This window comes from Gopherus flavomarginatus, chromosome 3, assembly GCF_025201925.1.
Source record: "Gopherus flavomarginatus isolate rGopFla2 chromosome 3, rGopFla2.mat.asm, whole genome shotgun sequence".
NCBI classification, from domain to species: Eukaryota; Metazoa; Chordata; order Testudines; family Testudinidae; genus Gopherus; species Gopherus flavomarginatus.
Genome location: NC_066619.1, coordinates 43,156,206 through 43,173,797, shown reverse-complemented (window position 1 = coordinate 43,173,797; position 17,592 = coordinate 43,156,206). Strand labels below are relative to the sequence as shown.

General features: G+C 41.5%; 1 protein-coding gene across 1 annotated transcript in view; it reads left to right on the top strand.

Moving 5' to 3' along the window:
* LOC127048055 (interleukin-6 receptor subunit beta-like) overlaps window positions 1–17,592 on the top strand; it is a 56,599-nt gene that overhangs the window by 27,392 nt on the left and 11,615 nt on the right. Inside the window, exons 7-12 of the mRNA XM_050947194.1 lie at window positions 2,148–2,289; window positions 2,425–2,507; window positions 7,455–7,665; window positions 13,411–13,569; window positions 14,620–14,742; window positions 15,374–15,526. Coding sequence (XP_050803151.1) covers window positions 2,148–2,289; window positions 2,425–2,507; window positions 7,455–7,665; window positions 13,411–13,569; window positions 14,620–14,742; window positions 15,374–15,526 — 871 coding nt within the window. The remainder of the gene's footprint in view (window positions 1–2,147; window positions 2,290–2,424; window positions 2,508–7,454; window positions 7,666–13,410; window positions 13,570–14,619; window positions 14,743–15,373; window positions 15,527–17,592) is intronic.

Below are 17,592 nucleotides of genomic sequence, written 5' to 3'. Positions count from 1 at the left end.
CTGCTCATGCTTAAACCCTACCTCTTAGACACATATTACATTTTTAAATGGGTGCTCAGGAAATCAGACACACAAGGCATTTTCAGTGCCAGTGCAAAAGCTAGCTTAGCATTTTGAGCATTCACAATTCTTATTAAAAATCAGTATCAGTTGCACATGTGGATTGAGGACTTTGAATGTATTGCCACACCTCTTCCACGTGCCTCAGCTTCAACCCCAAAGAAAGTGGAAAGTCTTTAAATCTTTGCATGATTCTGTATTTTCCCCCAAATCAACTTTTTTAATGGAAATATGTTACAAAACAAAATACTGTCTCCTAAAAAGGCTTCTGCTCACTGTCTTTAGCACTAGAGCAAGAGCTAGCCACGTAATTGTTTTTATTCATAATTTTCATGGCAATAAAAACTATAATGGAGAGTAGTGAGGAGACTTTTAGGCCTAAATTTTCAAAAGTGCATCTCTGCCAACTATGTACATTGCCTATGTGATCACTGTAATTGTACAGGCTAGTATTAACTACATACACAAATTAGCACTGAGGCACTGCATGTATGAAAGTATGTGCATGCAGTTTTGAAATTTTTTGAGCCCAATGTGCATTTCTAATACTTCATTTTACCTCATTTCCTAGCTCTTTTGAGCTACTAAATGAGGCCCCAACTCAGTAAAGCTCCTAAGCTTGTGCTTAAATCCATCCCTTGGTCACAAAAGTACCTAAGCTTATGCTTCACTTTCAGAACATGCTTGAGTCCCACTGAAGTCAATGGGTCATAAGCACAAGCTTAACTTTAAACATGTGCTTAAGTACCCTTCTTGAATCAGGATACTTTCCTGAAATGGGAAGCACATGCCTTGAGTGTCTACTGGTTCTATTAGGGCCCAATCCCTCAGGGTGCTTAGGTGCGTAAGTCCCGGACTTATGCTCCATTGCAATCCCCAAAATTCCCACCAACACCCCTAGGTGTCTACACTCACTCAAATACCCTCGGTGCCTATGTCTCTGACTCTGAGCATACACAATACTACCTCACTTGAGGTATCTGAATGCCTGTCTCCTGCCTATGCCCCAGACCGATCTGCAAACCGGGGGAAGATAGGTGCTCCTCCTTAGTCATGCGCAGGGCCCAGTCCAATAGGCATGCTCAGATGCTGCATACTGGATCAGATCCCATTCAATATCTGGCATCCTGTTGGAGCTGGGAAACTGGATCCTGGGACCTCCCAGGTGGATGACCTGACCACTGAACTATACAGTCATTCATTTTCTCTCTGGCCCAATGATTGTTCCACTGTGAATAAATAACTTAGTAGTCATTGGGCCAGAAAAAGAGAGAATGAATGTTTCTATAATTTAGGGTCCAGTCCCCCTATTCCAAACACTAGTTAGTTATACACAGGAGAACACTTCCACCAGAAGAAAGTAGGAAGCCCTATGTCAGAATATCCCATAACTCAGTGAGTAGAGCATTTTCCTGAGAGGTGGGAGAAATTCCTGTTTAAATCCTCTGCTCCACTCAGGCAGAGGGGAAAATGGAACCTGAAATGCCCATATCCCGGGTAAGTGATCTAACCATTGGACACTACCTCCTCCAGCCATTTTGTGAGGGACAAGTCAGGTTTCTAACTCTGTCCCAGAACAAACAACTTAGACACCTAAACCACCTGACTCCAGGACAGCAGTTCCTGTTCATGGATTACTGGCAGAGATAGGTGTCTTCCTGCAGCCTCTGAGAGCGAGAGATGGATCTTAGGACACTGCCCTCTTGATGGCATCTCCCATTGGCTAGCTTAAGTGGCTCCCTGCCTTGTGTGCTGGCTTTTGTGGCTTGCATTCTAAGGCATCTTTCTTCCCCACTTGTTATACAGGGAGCCCGGGTGCCTAACTCAGGCTTTTGTGGATCACAGCGTTGTTCCTGTGATTTTCTAACTGCCTAAAAGTTAAGTGCCATGATGTTTAGCATTGCAATACCTACATCTCTTTGTGGATCTGGGCCTTAGTAACTCCTGTATATTGGTGAGTACACTTAACTTCCATTGAAAGAACTGGCCCCTTAAAAAGGAGAGTAATGATTACAGAGTATAAAATTATTAAAAGGGAACTTTAGTTTAATGATGCCAAATATTGTTTAAAATTTGTTTGTTTGCAGGTCCCCACAGTAAACGATGCTGTCAATGTGACTGTCTCTGATTTAAACAGTACATCTTCATATGTTATTCAGCTCAGATGCAGACCCAGTGAGGATCACCACTGCGTTTGTGTTTGGAGTAAAGAGATTTTAGTGCCTCATAGTACGTGGCATTTCATTTGGTTGTTCTGGCGATTGGTATAAATCAGTTGTTGCATAAAGTTATGTAGCATTTATAGATTGGAAAATATTAAAATCAAATTATGAGTTTGGGTTTCCCCATCCTTCTCTTCTCTAGAGTTAATTGACAAGCCAACAATTTCAGCTAATGAAACCATAGAAATCTCTCCAGGAAGAATAAATGTTTTTCTTCAGTGGCAGGTAATGTATTTGTTATTATCATGGATATAGCAAAAAAGTTAATGATTTTGGGTGAAACGAGGGATTTTGTTCATTATATTGAAATGTCAGCAAATATTCTATGCAAGCAAAACTATATTTGTATTGTGATGTTGTGCACCTTTGCATCAGCAATTCCTAGCACTACATATATAAATTTGTACAGTCATGGTCTTAGAGAAGAGTGAGCAAAACCCCTTTGTAAACTTACAAAATAATTGATACAGCAACATCTGAACTCTGGACATTGGCCTAAATGAAGCATCTTTCCATTCTACACTAAGTATTTGTAGGAGCTGAATTCTCAAGTCTCTCTCTCGCAATCATCCTCCACCTTGAAAGATTCCCTTAGGCAGACACCCTTGAGGCCGTAGAGCTAAAAAACTCTCTTTGTCTCACATATTCGTAAGGTGTCATCTTATTCTCAAATGGGACTACAGCTTTTGAAGGATCCCCACTCTAGGAATTCTGAAAGCAACTTCCAAGTTTATTTATTCAAAAATCTAGATACAGCATAGGTTATGAGACTGTTGCTGACAAAAAGAGTGCTCTATTCACCGTGCAGAGTGCTGCATATTCACCATAATGCCATTAAAAGTTCAGAAGCTGAAATCTGGAAGCATCCCTTCTTCCACAATGGACATCATGATCATCAATTGACTGACTCCTGTACATCAGCCATTTTTGCTGAATTAATGCTGTGAAGGTTTCCTGACAAAGTGAGCACATAAAAAACGTGAGGGCAGTAAATCCGACAACCTTGAGTTCACTGCCAGGGGGCTAGCAGGACATTTTGATGAACAAGGAGCTATTATAGACTTCAAGGCCTGTGGTCTTCATGTAAAGACTCTCTATCTAAATTCTGAGGGGGAAAAAGAAAGCTTCCAATTCTAAATCAAAGTCAGAATCAACAAAGACACCCATATCTGTATGTGAAGTGATCTATCAAAGGGACATTTTTCAGCAGTCTGCTGAAAAAAAAGAGAAACTTCTTAGGAAGTTACCCCTCTTACCAGCAGGTGATGAATCTGAACTGGAAATAAAATTATTCCTTTTACAGTAATGTCGTAAACTGTACATACTAATTCCAATATCAAACTGAAGGAAGAAATCATCTTTAGACTGAGAGCTTGAGTTACATCTTATGTAATTGTTTCATCTAATCCCATCTTCTTCAAAAGACCTTCGATTTTATGCACCTAAGTCTCATTCAACTCAATAGGGCTGTACTTAAGTGCTTTCCTGACTTGGAGCCTAATGATTTTAAAGATGCACAGTAGTATAAGAGTAACTGAGATGTGCTTCTGAGTCTTTAATAATTATAAAATGTTAAGAAAAAAATGCAGACGCTCCTGCAACGGCTATTTACACCGCATTGGAACAGAGACCAGTTTGTGACACAAGACTATAGTATCTAGTACTAGTATCTGGATACTTAAAATGCATTTGCCTTGGTCAGTGCTCACCTTTTTCTTTTGAGGATTGCTCTGCTCTGTTACCATACTAAACAACCTTAATATCAGTAGGCAAGGACACCTTTCTGCTCTAGCAGTTTAATTACCAGTCCCCTCCTCCTCACAAGATAGTTCAAAATGCCCTATTGAATCTAGGGGATTAAGATTTTCAAAGGCATACATGGCAGTTAAGAACCTAACTCTCACTGACCTCCAGGCTCCTAATAATTAGGGGCACATTCTGAGTACAGCATACGAAGTGTTTTAGCGGCTTCATCCCCATTAACATTTATTGGATTTGCACAGGTAAGAACCCAATTCATCATCATCATCACCACTCCCATAACTGCATTGGTCATTGGGGACTGTCTGTTCCCCATACTCCATTTTGTTTTTGTTCTCCTCCTGTGGCCGCCCTGCCCTGGCTGTTAAGTTGCTTACCAGGGCCACTGCCCTTCTCAAAGAGAGGGCCCCTTGAGTTGTTTAACAAGAGCCATTGCTCTTCTCAAAGGGATGGCCACTTGGGCTGCGTGCTAAATGGGACCACTGCCCTGTTCAAAGGGTTAGTCCTGTTATCACCTCGTTGAACCTGGGCTCGGTATAGGGCAGGCAATGTCCAGAGCTGCAAGACCTATTGTGTTTTTAAGATCCTGGGCATGATTCATAGGCCTCATGTGCTTTTGAGTCACCTGTTGCACAGGACTATGTCCAGACATGTTTATGTGCTCACCTGCCTGGTTTTTCCCTGTGCCTTCTCCCCTGTGACAGAGGGAGCCTATCAGGATTACTGGCGGGAAACTGCCTGAGTTTGCCTTTAAAAACAGACATTTTTGGAACAAACATCAGAAAAGGTTCCTGCACTGCTGCCTGGTCTGATCAGCCAGGGGTTCTGGGGGGGTCCTTTCTCCACTCTCGTTTTATTTTTTGAAACCCCCCCCCACGAAGAACGAATTGCTACCTGAGAGATCTCCTGATTATTGAGACTGTACCGAGCCCTCCTTGCTTCTTCTGATGTTGCTGCTTCTTCTGCCTTTGCTGCTGCCTTGGGGACTGGTAAGAATCCCTCTGCAAAGCTTTCCCTACTTTTATTTTATTATTTTATCTGCTGGCTCTGTTTCCCCAGCACACAGACTCAAGCTAAACCTTGATCTGGGTCTTAAAACCTCTCTTAAACTCCAGGGCTCTTTGCTGCTAAAAATAAGTTAGTGCCGCTGCTAAGCTCTGCTCCTGTGGGCTTTGCCTCGGGCTCTCTGCTTTCAGCTGTATCCACCGCTGTAGCCACCATCCCTTGGCTTCCTTGGGAGCTGTATCCCGGGCACATACCACTCTGCCCTCTGTAACCTCCCCATAGCATAAGGTGCACCATAGATTTCGGTTTGTTTAGTTTTAATAAGTCATAGTTTGTTAAGATTGTAGAGCTTGTAAATTTCACCTACCTTGTTATAGTTTACTGTTTTGTTGCTCCGTATAGTTGCTTGTTATAGCTTTGCTTAGAATTGTGATATTTGTTGTTTTGCCTAGTCGTTGGTTAAGATAGATAAGGTTTTTGCTGCTTCAAATTCGTCTTCCCGCTGTCCCGATCTCCCCCTGAACTTTCCCGTGTCCGTTTTTCCCCCGCTCCAATCTCCCCCTCTGTGTGCTTTTCCGTGTCTCCTTCTTAAAACTCCTTGCTGCTTCTCCCCCTTGTACTGTACCCCATTGTGCTGCTTTTTTCCCCGCATCTGCACTCTCTCCGAACCTCCCAACGCCTTGCTGCTTCCCCCCCCCGTGAAACTTCCCAAACCCTTTGCAGTTTTTTTCCCTTTGTTTTTGGTGTCCGCTTGTTGCTTAAACCTCTCTCTAGCCCTTCTTTACACTTCTCCACTGCCCCTCCCCTACCGAAGATCACCATCACGCTGCTTCCAGCCGCAATCTCCTCTCATCAGTTGCCACTAATCATTCACTCCCCTCCCCGCTCCTGTTCCTTGACAGATTATCTGCTATCCTAGCCTCACAAATTAAGTCATTATTTTTCTTTTATACCGTTACATTGCATAAGTTCACTTATATTCACATTTTACTTGTAATTATAAGCATTGGTGGCTTCCACTTTTCTAATATACTTTCTATTTGCATTGATACCATTGTTACATTGTGTATAAGGCCACCAACCACTTAATACATTCTGTCTGAGATTGTTGACCATTTTATATAGAAGCTACCATTTTATTTTGCATTTCTTTTTGATACGCTTATTGACTGTACTGTACCCCATTGTGCTGAAACCCACTTACTGTACCCCACTGTTAGAACTCCCTACACTGTTCAATAAGAAGAACCCCCCCATCATTGTCTATTGTAAACACCCTATATACCCCGTCCCATCATATTTCATTGTTTAATTCCCACCACTTCCTTTTTCCTTTAATAAAGAAATTAATTGGCACCCCACCTGTGTGGTAATTGCTCCCCAAGATCCCATATACCTGCTGGCAGGGACAGGGACCATCATTGATGATCAATCAGCCTAATGCCTCCACCCCTGATGATTGTGTGTCAGTGCTTGACTCTCTGTGAAGTCCATTCCTGTCTACTCTTTTATGTTGTCAATCCATCTCTTCTTCTGTCTACCTCTTCTTTTCTTCCCCTCTACTGTCCCTTGGAGGATGATCTTGGCTATAGGCCAGATGATCCTGTTACATGGCTGTACCTCTTCAGTTTGTGCTTCTTCATGATCATCAAGAGGTCTTCATATGACCCCGCACATTGGGTGATGATATTGCAGGCCTCTTCATTAGTGACATGGTCAAAGTACAAGATGCCCAGGATTTTATTGAAGTATCTCATCTCTACTACCTTTATTTTCCATTCAAGTTCTGCCATAAGGGTCCATGTCTCACACATATACAGAAAAATGGAGATGACCAGTGCATACAGCGGTTTCAGTTTGGATTCCAGGCAGAGGTTCTTATTTCTCCAAATTGGCTTTAGCTTTTCCACTATTTCTGCTGCTGTTTGCATAGTTCTTGACAGAATTTCTCCCTTTGACCCTTCATCAGTGATGATTGCCCCCAAATACTTGAACTGTTTCACTATCTCCAGCTCTTGTCCACTGACAGTGATATGTGAGCTGATCCCACCATGTTTGTTTGTCATCAGCTTGGTTTTCTCTGCACTGATTTCCATGACGTATTTTGCAGAACCCAACTAAGGAAAGCATTTAATCACACAATTATGTGCTATAGTAATTTAAATAATTTTAAGCAAATGCTTAAGTCCCAAGAACATGCTTAAGTGCTTTGTTAAATCATTTCTTAAATCCGCAATCATGGCACTAAATTTATCTCCTTTTGACAATCAATGTGCAAAGACAGCAAAGATTTGTTTATACATAATTTCATGTTTGTTTTGTGGCTTACAATTTTTTGCAACTGTTCCAATTTTATTAAGAAGGGGATTGATATCTGATTGTTCAGTGATAATCTTTTTCTATTAGATAACACAAAGCAGGAATGTCATTGGATACTATGTTAATATTGAAAGAATACCCAACAGTTGCAATGATCGACCCGAACGCATCAACGTAACCGAGAGAAGAGTGCACCTGAATCTCTCCATGGCTTATTATCGGTTTAATATTTCTGCCTATAATGAAGCAGGAGAATCTCCACAGATCACTTATGTTGTCCCAGATTTCACCGCAACAGGTACTTTATTACTTATTCTAGATAGGTGAAGAAATATTCTTTTGTGGGCAATGTTGCCTTGTGATAGCAATAGTTTGTGGATGATTGTTCCTCTATTTTTTTCTTTAAACCTGCACCAGAGTAAGGACTCGTATGAAAACTGGCCAAAAAGAGCAGTTTTATGGAGCTCTATCAGAACACGTTATGGTACTATCTGTTGTGAAGATTAAAGTTATTCATATCAAATTAATGCCTGTAGGAGGTTCAAACTGAATTCTGTGTGAGCTGATCCAAACCAAGAAATCTGAAAAATAAACTGGAAACCTGAAAGAACAGCTACATTTATTTCAGCTAGGCCATTGGATTAATTAAACTACTAGCAGACTCATTTTACTGTGCATTACAAACACTCTTTGTAGTTTGAGGTGATTATAGCTGTATATGACCTGCCAGGTGCATATTTACAATTAAAAGGTCATCATGATCTACTGCTACTCCATTCAGTGTTTATCTTATGTCATTTTCTGGCAAGTTGCATGTGCGCACAAATTTCCAACATGAAACTAATACAATGGTAAGAACATAATTAAGAGAGGGTGGGGAGGGCCTTCCAAAAATTAGAAGGCTTCTAAGAAATCCAGGAAATATAACTGCCACAGTACAATTTCCATGCTTTGTTAGACACTTGCTTGTATATCTCCATTCATAGCTAAAATCAGTGTTCCCATGGGTATTGTAAAGATCAATGTTTGTCAAGTGCTTTATAGCTTCAATATGTCACAAATGCTAACTGTAATTATATATTATCGTCTCATATCATGACGACTGTGACCTCTTTCCCTCTGGCCTCCTCCCATATTGCCACTCTCCAATCCATACAAAATGCAGCTGCCAAGAATCTCTTCTTGCCCTGTTACTCTGACCATGACATCGTATCTCATTGTCCACCAGATCATATTTAAGATTTTTGTCCTTACCTTCAAGACACTGCACAACTCTGCCTCTCCCTGTCTGCATAGGTTGTCTCTTAATCGCCTCCCCACCTTCTTTTCTCCATTAACAATGCAAGCTTTGAGCACCCAGTTGCTCATTTCTCCCACAAATATCTCTGCACTGTCTTCTATGCCACTGAAACTCATAGAAGGAACACTCAAAAATTTAACCTCAAGGCCACTCCTCTCCCCTTCTCTCTCCTAAATACTCTCTCTTTTCTGATGCCTATTGAAAAAACAAAACACTCAGTGGTGATTAGGCTTAGTGACATCTGGTTTATTAAAACTTTCAAATGGTCTGGAATGTAGGGTGACCAGATGTCCTGATTTTATTGGGACAGTCCTGATTTTTGGGTCTTTTTCTTCTATAGGCTCCTATTACCCCCCACACCAGTCCTGATTTTTCATACTTGCTGTCTGGTCACCCTACTAGAACCTTATGTTGTGCAATAGTTACCTCATGTAGCCACACCTTTGTTTTCTATTACCCTTCTTGTCCCTTCCTACCCCATCCCTCCTTTTGTTTGCCATATTCAATCATTGAATCTTATTCCAAACAAGATTTTAAGCACCTCAGGGAAAGGCCATGTCTTCCTATATTTTTGGGCAATGCTAAGTGTACAGGACCAGTTACAGCGGAACTAGCATTTTTGGACTGATCATATCAAAGTTACAATTAGTGCTGTGACAAAGTTAGTCCTGAGAGGTATACTAGAGTGGTGGAGGACTGATATATCAGCCGTAGAATGGTATGAGCCTTGTTAAGCTCAAAGGCCTGTTCCCTTTGAGCTTAACAAGGGTTACCTCAGGGTAACTAGACACACCTGAGGCCAGTTAAGGGCTCGCAGTGACATTTAAAAAAAACCCTCCTGGTGAAAGAGGGAAGGGGAGACAAGATGCTGCTGGGAAAAAAGGCTTCTCCTGAGTGGAAAGCTGCACTCCTTCCTATAGCAACCATATTAATGGACAGTTAGGGGAAGGACTGCACTCAGAGGCCAGCATAACAATGGAACACCCCAGAGAGAGGGCAAAGAAAGATATTCTCCTTCTTGTGTTATGAACTTGTTTCTTTTAAAACAAACTGAATGAAGCATTTCTTCACATAACACACAGACAACTTTACCAGAGGATGTTGTGGTGACCAAGACTATAACAAGGTTCAATTCTGAGTAGTTTGCTGTAAGACTTTCTAATTTGAGTGTAGTTATTGTAATATTATTATTGAAATATTAGGACAATGCATTGTTGAAAGGTAGAATTTCCTGTGGCCTGATACTGTGTGAGAGTAACAATCAGCATCTGGGTACTCTGTCACTCTCCAGTTGATGTGTCTGTAGTTAATGTTTCATACCTTCTCCTATCCAGCTAGCACCAGAATTTTCCAATTAGTCCTGAACACAATTCTTCCCCTTCCTCCAACATCATTGTCACCTTAGCAAATCTCTCTTCTGGTTTCTCTTATTTTTGACTTATTTAGTTCTCACCATAATTTTCCTCTACCTTTCCCTGCCACTGAAGAATATAGTATCCACCACTTCAATCTTTTCTGACTAATCCTACTGATAGTCAATGGTTTACCAAGTCTGCCCACTTAAGTGTCATGATTTACCTTTGACATTTATTTTCAACTCTAGCTGTAGTTTCATCCTTTGTTTCCCCTAATGTGCCTAAGGTCTTGCACATCAATAAAAACATTACTGTGATGATATAGGCATTCAGTTTGTTTCCCATGAAGTTTTCTTAGACCTAGTCTGCACTATGGGGTTAGGTCAAATTTAGCCACATTAGGTCGATTTAAAAATGAATGCATCCACAAAACGAATCCCGTTCCGCCGACCTAAAGGGCTCTTAAAATTGACTTCTGTGCTCCTCCCCGGAGAAAGAAGTAGTGCTAATTTGCTGGGTTGAATTTGGGGTAGTGCAGATGCAAATTAACGGTATTGGTCTCTGGGAGCTATCCCAGAGTGCTTCATTGTGACCGCTCTGGACATCACTTTGAATTCCGATGCACTAGCCAGGTACATAGGAAAAGCCATGGGAACTTTTGAATTTCATTTCCTGTTTGGTCAGCATGGCGAACTCAGCAGCACAAGTGATCATGCAGTCCCCCCAGAATGGTAGAGCATAGAATGTTTCTCCCCCTATCATCTCTATCCGTGAGGTTATCGCAGATTAGAAGGTGAAAAAAAAAACGCACTTGCAATGACATGTTTTCTGAGCTCATGTAGTCCTCCCGCACTGATAGGGCACAGCTTAATGCATGGAGACATTCAGTGGCAGAGGCCAGGAAAGGATTAAGTGAGCGTGAAGAATGGAGGGAGGACGCGATGCTGAGGCTAATGAGGGAGCAAACAGACATGATGAAGCATCTGTTGGAGCTGCAGGAAAGCCAACAAGAGCACAGAACCCTGCTGCATCCATTGTATAGCCACCTTCCCTCCTCCCAGGGCCAGCTCCAGGCCACAGCGCGCCAAGCACGTGCTTGGGGCAGCACGCCGCGGGGGGCGCTCTGCCGGTTGCTGGGAGGGCAGCAGGTGGCTCCAGTGGACTTGCCGCAGGCGTGCCTGCTGACAGTCGGCTGGTCCCGCGGCTCCGGTGGACCTCCTGCAGACACGCCTGCGGCAGCTCCACCCAAGCCGCGGAACCATCGGACCCTCCGCAGGAACACCTGCGGGAGGTCCACAGGAGCCGCGGGACCGGCGAGCAGCAGAGCGCCCTCCACGGCATGCCGCCATGCTTGGGGCAGCGAAATTGCTAGAGCATGCCCTGCCTCCTCCCTATGTTCCATAGCCTCCTCACCCAGATGCTCAAGAACGCAGTGGGGGAGGCTCCGGGCACCCAGCCACTCCAATCCAGAGGATGGCCCAAGCACAGAAGGCTGTCATTCAAACAGTTTGATTTTTAGTGTGGCTCCAATAAGCAATGTGGCCTTGTTCTTCCCTCCTCCCGCACCGTACCTGGGCTACCTTATCTGTTCTCTCTCTTTTTTTTTTAAATAATAAAGAAAGAATGCATAGTTTCAAAACAATAGTTACTTTATTTCAAAGGGGGGAAAATGGCTGACTTACAGGGAATTAAAATCAACAAAGGGGGCAGGTTTGCATCAAGGAGAAACACACACAACTGTCACACCGAAGCCTGGCCAGTCATGAAACTGGTTTTCAAAGCTTCTCTGATGTGCAGCACACCTTGCTGCGGTCTTCTAATCGTCCTGGTGTCCGGCGCGAAACGATTGTCTGCCGTTGCTTTCATGGAGGGAGGGGTGACTGATGACATGTACCCAAAACCACCCGCAACAATGTTTTTGCCCTATCAGGCATTGGGAGCTCAACCCAGAATTCCAATGGGCGACGGAGACTGTGGGAACTGTGAGATAGCTACTCACAGTGCACCGCTCCGTAAGTCGATGCTAGCCATGCTAGTGAGGACTCATTCCGCCAATTTAATGCGCTTAGTACGGACATACGCAATCAACTGTATAAAATTGAGTTTTAAAAATAGACTTTTATAAAATTGACCTAATTTCATAGTGTAGACATACCCTTAGATCAAGTTCTCCTCAGCTAGTTTTGTCACTCTTTAATTCTTCCTTATAGCCACTCTCCTATTGTTTTTCAGATAGAAAATGAAATGGAGTTGTCTATCAACCACAACGTTTCCTGATGTATAAGTTGCCTGTCTTCCTTCTTAGTGTCAGCCAGTTAGTCTTGCCAGTTTTGATTGTTAATGACTACACTATCTAGTGTTCATTGGGAATTTTTAGATTAAATGTTTTTTTCAGTCAGAAAATACTGATTTGTCAAAACTAAGACTTTTAGCAGAAATGTATCAATTCAAATGAAGCTTTTGTTGGGAAAGTTTCTCAGGCCCTGGATGGAATTTCTAGGAAAAACCAGGGAAAGAGAGACAGACACTCAGGTTCAGATCCCCCCTCTGCTTAATTTGGAGCAGGGCCTTGAACCTGAGGATCCCACATCCCAGGTGAGAGTGTCCTAACCACCAGAACTTTGGGTATTCTGGGGTGGAGGAGCCCATCTTTCCAGTTGGAGTGATTCCAATTTGTATAGATAATTAAATATTAATTGGATATGAGAGAGAGAGAGAGAGAGAGAGAGAGAGACTCTGACTCCAGCCTGGTGTTTAGAACACTCACTTGAAATGAGAAGGACTTGGATTCCAGTCCCTGCTCCTTCTAACTTGGTGCCCTAACTACCAGGTTAGAATCAGTCTCTCTCTGTGAAAAACCAGAGTCTCAAAACTTTTCTGGTTCACACAGACACAAAACTAAATGCTGAAACCCCAGCTTTTCTTGTGAAATGGAATTCTCATTTTCTAGCCAGTCCTACTATTGTCAGACTTCATATAAAGAATAATACTACAAAACACATCTTATTTCCCTCAATTTGAAGCCTAACATGACTGTCTCCCCCAGTCAGAAATGTCTCACATAGCAGCACTCCATTCAGTACTACATATGGCTTTCCTAGGGGGAGGATTCCTGTTAAGTAAGATGCTCCCCCTTCCCAAGGTTTGAATGTTCTCTTCCCCCTTTGTAGTAAAGGCCATGTACAGAAATCAAATGTGGATCTTCGCTAAGGCAGTGCAAAGCACTAGACTGGCTTGAAACTTTTTTATAAACTATATTGTTACTAGTGATTAGAGTTCATTAAGCCTTACTACCCACATAGTCTCCATGACTTGTCACAGGATGCTGACTTCACAGTGAATTTTTTTCCTATTTATTGATCTATAAAATATTTTGCTTTTCCCTCAGTTTTGCCTGGACAAATCACTGCCATACCACAGGGAAATAACACTGTTGTCACCTGGACTCCAGAATACATTCCAAAGTGTTTTGTGGTTGATTGGGGCACTGGTAAAGAAGATATGCACATGAAAATAATAACTAAGCCCATGGGAAATTTCACACTAGGTAACAATTCAACTTTCTTTCATGGATTGTCCAGTTATTTTATGGAAAACATGCCTCTCTCTTTCACTTGCAGTTTTAAAAAACATGAGACAGATGAAGATCCTTCCTCACACCTCTACTCCTCTTTGTTCTGTGTATATAGGGGGAAAAAACAAAACAATTGAAGTACATGGGCATTTCAGTCCTCCCTGGGAAGCCTACCAGTCATGGTCAGTGAAGAAATGCAGCTATACAAAAAAAGACTGTTTGAGTATTCCCCTCCCCCAAATCCAGGATAGAGGCTTATATGCTGCAGGCTAACAGCATGACAAGGGTGACAACATTTTGCCCTCCTAGGTAAACTTCACTTACATGACAGACAGCTGTGTCACAGGCTGCCCAGTAGGTGACATTCCATCCCTTTCCCCATAACTTGTCCATATAGAGTCGCAATAACAAAACAAAGCTTGTTATACAGCATATCTGAGTTATGTGCAAAGAGTTTCTGTTCAGGAACGTTTTACAGGACTTGCATTCTGCATATGACTGAGATCATACAAGTGACTCTGGCAAAGATCAATCAGGATTAATGTCAAAGTACATTGGAGACATTTGATCTGAGGGTCACAATTGAAATGTTATCAATAATTCATCCACTGTTTTCATGGATCCTCTTATTATATGTGCACCCCCTGGTTGCATCCAGTTAAAGTTCCCAGACAGAAAAAAAAAAAAATCCATGCTTCAGCCAAGAGGCCTTGAGCTATTTTACTTTCCTGCTTTCCACCCTGTAGCTCCATCTGTGCAACAGAGGCAGACTAGAAACCAATTTGGCATACTTTACAAACAAGGTTGTATATTAATATTTGTCATTTTAATTACAAGAAAAATCCAATATACAGGCTGTATGTAAGTGGTCTAGGAAGCCTCCTGGAGAATGTGCACATTTGGACTCTTAACATGAAGACCAGGAATTTGTTAGACTATATTTGGGGGGTTATACAGAAAATCTGAAAGGTCCCTCCCCTTACACGTTCAGCAAATACTAATTCCAACTTGATTGTTTTCCAGACCATTTACAACCATATAAATTGTACAAAATAATGGTGCATGCATCTGACATATGTGAATGTGAAAGTTTCATGAGCCATGAGAGGACATTTGGAGTGACCCACTTCTACTCAGTTCAAGGAGGTATTTCATAGAAAATCTTCTTTCCCTCCCTCGCCCCGTTCGTTCCCCTCCACTTTTTTCTCCTATTTCTCCACCATCAATAATAAGGGAGCTCCACCATAACAGCTTTGCTGGGATGACCTAACATAACACTACTATCCACTTAACTCCTTAACTATCATGCCCTTAACTCCAAGCTGTGATATGCTGGCTTTGTGTGTGAGTGAATGTGATGTTGCTTGCTAGTGGTGGGTCCACAGAGATGATGGGGTATCTATTACTATTCATAGCAGAGATGTTAAGACAATGGAGCAGGGGTTTTGTCACTTACAGTGTGTGATTTGTGGCCAGATTTGATACCCTTACCCACAATGACTAGCCCCTATCCTTAGAAATTGTATCTTAGCAGATGGATGATATGTCTCTACCTTCTTTGGTATTGTTTTAAGCAGGACTCAGCTTCCCACTGTATGTAGTTGTTCTGTTTCCTTTCTCTGCCATTAGTTATCTGTGTGTCAGTCTGCAAATTGGGGAGAACTTCCCATTCAGTGGTCAATTTCTATGTATGGATTAGCATGATGCACATTGGATTACAGATAACTGTTATCTGTATGATTTGAGTTATTTATTTTTAAATAACCTGATGCTTAAGTTCCTAGGACAGGTCCAGCTACTGTGAAAATTTCAAAAATCATGAAGCATTCCGCTATTGTGAAATGGACTGAAGTACCTGCAGAAGACTGTTTGGGCTTCCTCCAGGGATACAGAATCAACTACACAGACACAATGAAGAATCTCTCTCTGGGTAGGTCACTATGTCACATCATTATAAGACAAGACCAACACTTCCCACATAGAGCAATAGCAATCAGACATAACCGTTGCCTACATATTACGAGTGTTGAGCTACTTAATATCTTTAATCCACACATATAACTTTATTCACCGTTGATTTCAGTGGCAGTTGAGTCTGTCAGCAGATCAACTGCCAGTGAACATTTTAATATTCTAACTGGTTTAGAATATCCAAAGACTTCTAAAGATTACAGGGTATGCTCTCAGTTTATTATTAAATGTATCTTTAAAGATTAAGCATCAGCATCACCACAGGAAGCCAAAATTCAGATCAATTTAGGTCATGAAAGAAACACTCAACATATTTTGAATTCAGAAAAGGGTTCAAAGGTTCACAGAATTACCCTCCAGTTCAATACAGTTTGTTTTAGTTTATAAGTGATCAAGTTGCTGTTAAAGCTTCAAATCCACCAGGCTAAATAAAATCTTCAAAGATACTTAAAACTCCTGCAGCTAAAAATATAGCAGCAATTTCTGTTAAACATTGAAAGGAAGGATATGCTATTAGCATGTTTACCACTTAGTTTAAGATATTGTGACAATTCACACTATTTCTGTGTTGCATTATGACTCAGCCCAGCTTGTTTCTGAAGATCTCTACTGGGGGTCAAAGATAATGCATAATTCTTATTTGCTGCTTATTAGACTAAAAATGAAATATAGTCTCAACAGTTTCCTGCTTGTATTGAAAGACAGATAAGTGATCTGTTATTACCAACTCCAAAGAATATAGTTTTAAGTTGGTTCCTAAAGGCACTATATTAATTAGAAAGAAAGATTCACTGAATAGTTAGAAGCTAATGAATGGTGGGCTGATTCCATTTTACATGAGCTCATATCAGAGAAAATTTACAACAGATTCTCTTTTGATTGATATCCTCGCTCTTGTCTGCAGGGGAAAGATTCCAAGCTGCAAGTTATAACACATTGAGGTTTAGAACTTTAACTTTCATAGCTAGTGCAGTCTGCATATCAAGAGAGATGACAAATATTTCCTGAAAACAATAGAAGGGCAAAACAGAAGAGCAACTGGTTTCTAGGACTCAAAATATCAGACGATGGACATAATGGACAATCAAAAAATAATAAAAACTTGGTGGATGAAATCCTGGCTTCATTGAAGTCAATGGCAAGAGTCCCATTGACTCAAAGGCAGATTTCACCCCGGGTGCCTGCTTAGAAAGTTTAGTATTTTGAAAAAACAAATCCCAGGGTTGCTTGAACTTTGTGGGCAGAAAGAGTTGAACAACTGCTCAAGTGTAGTGGCAGTTCAAGTTGCTGCAATGTGAATTAACCTGACAGATGATTACTGGGTTTTCCAGAAAAGAAGGATGATAAGCATCATTCCGCAGACTCTTTGCCTCACTCAGCTCTACGGTCAACCTTTTGCTCTCAGGAAATAAGCTATTTTCTTTAACTTTAAAACTTCCATATCAAGAGTACTAAATGCTTGGCTGCATTCTACAACATAAAGGGCATTGTTGTATTGCAAGTGAAGTTATTCTGGTGACAGCAAAATCATCCACTGCACCTTCAGAAAGGAAATAGTGTTGAACTAAACCAAAGCAATACAGCTGTTGATCTGAACATACAGTCCTTTCCCACACAAATACCTACCTGAGTAGTACATCACTGAAGTTAAGTAAGGTGAGTGTTGCTTGATGAATGAGGATTGCTCATGTTAGTAAAAGTTGTGAGATTAGGCCCCGTGGTATGTTGCTACTATCACCTGCTTTGACAGTTACCAGTCATCTACTGTTATATCCAGTTTTAGGAAGAAATCACTGGCAACACAGAGATCTGTAAACCTTGCAACCAGCCATTTATTGCCACACACTGAACTAAACAAGAACCAGCCCAAACTGGCTGGGCTATCCCCTAATAATCTAATGCATTTGCTATAACAACAAGAAGATTCTATTACGATGACAACCAAATATACAACATCTACAAGCTCCTTTGAGTCATGCATTCTAAATTAGGGGTCAAATTCAAGGCCTAGACACTTCATGCAGA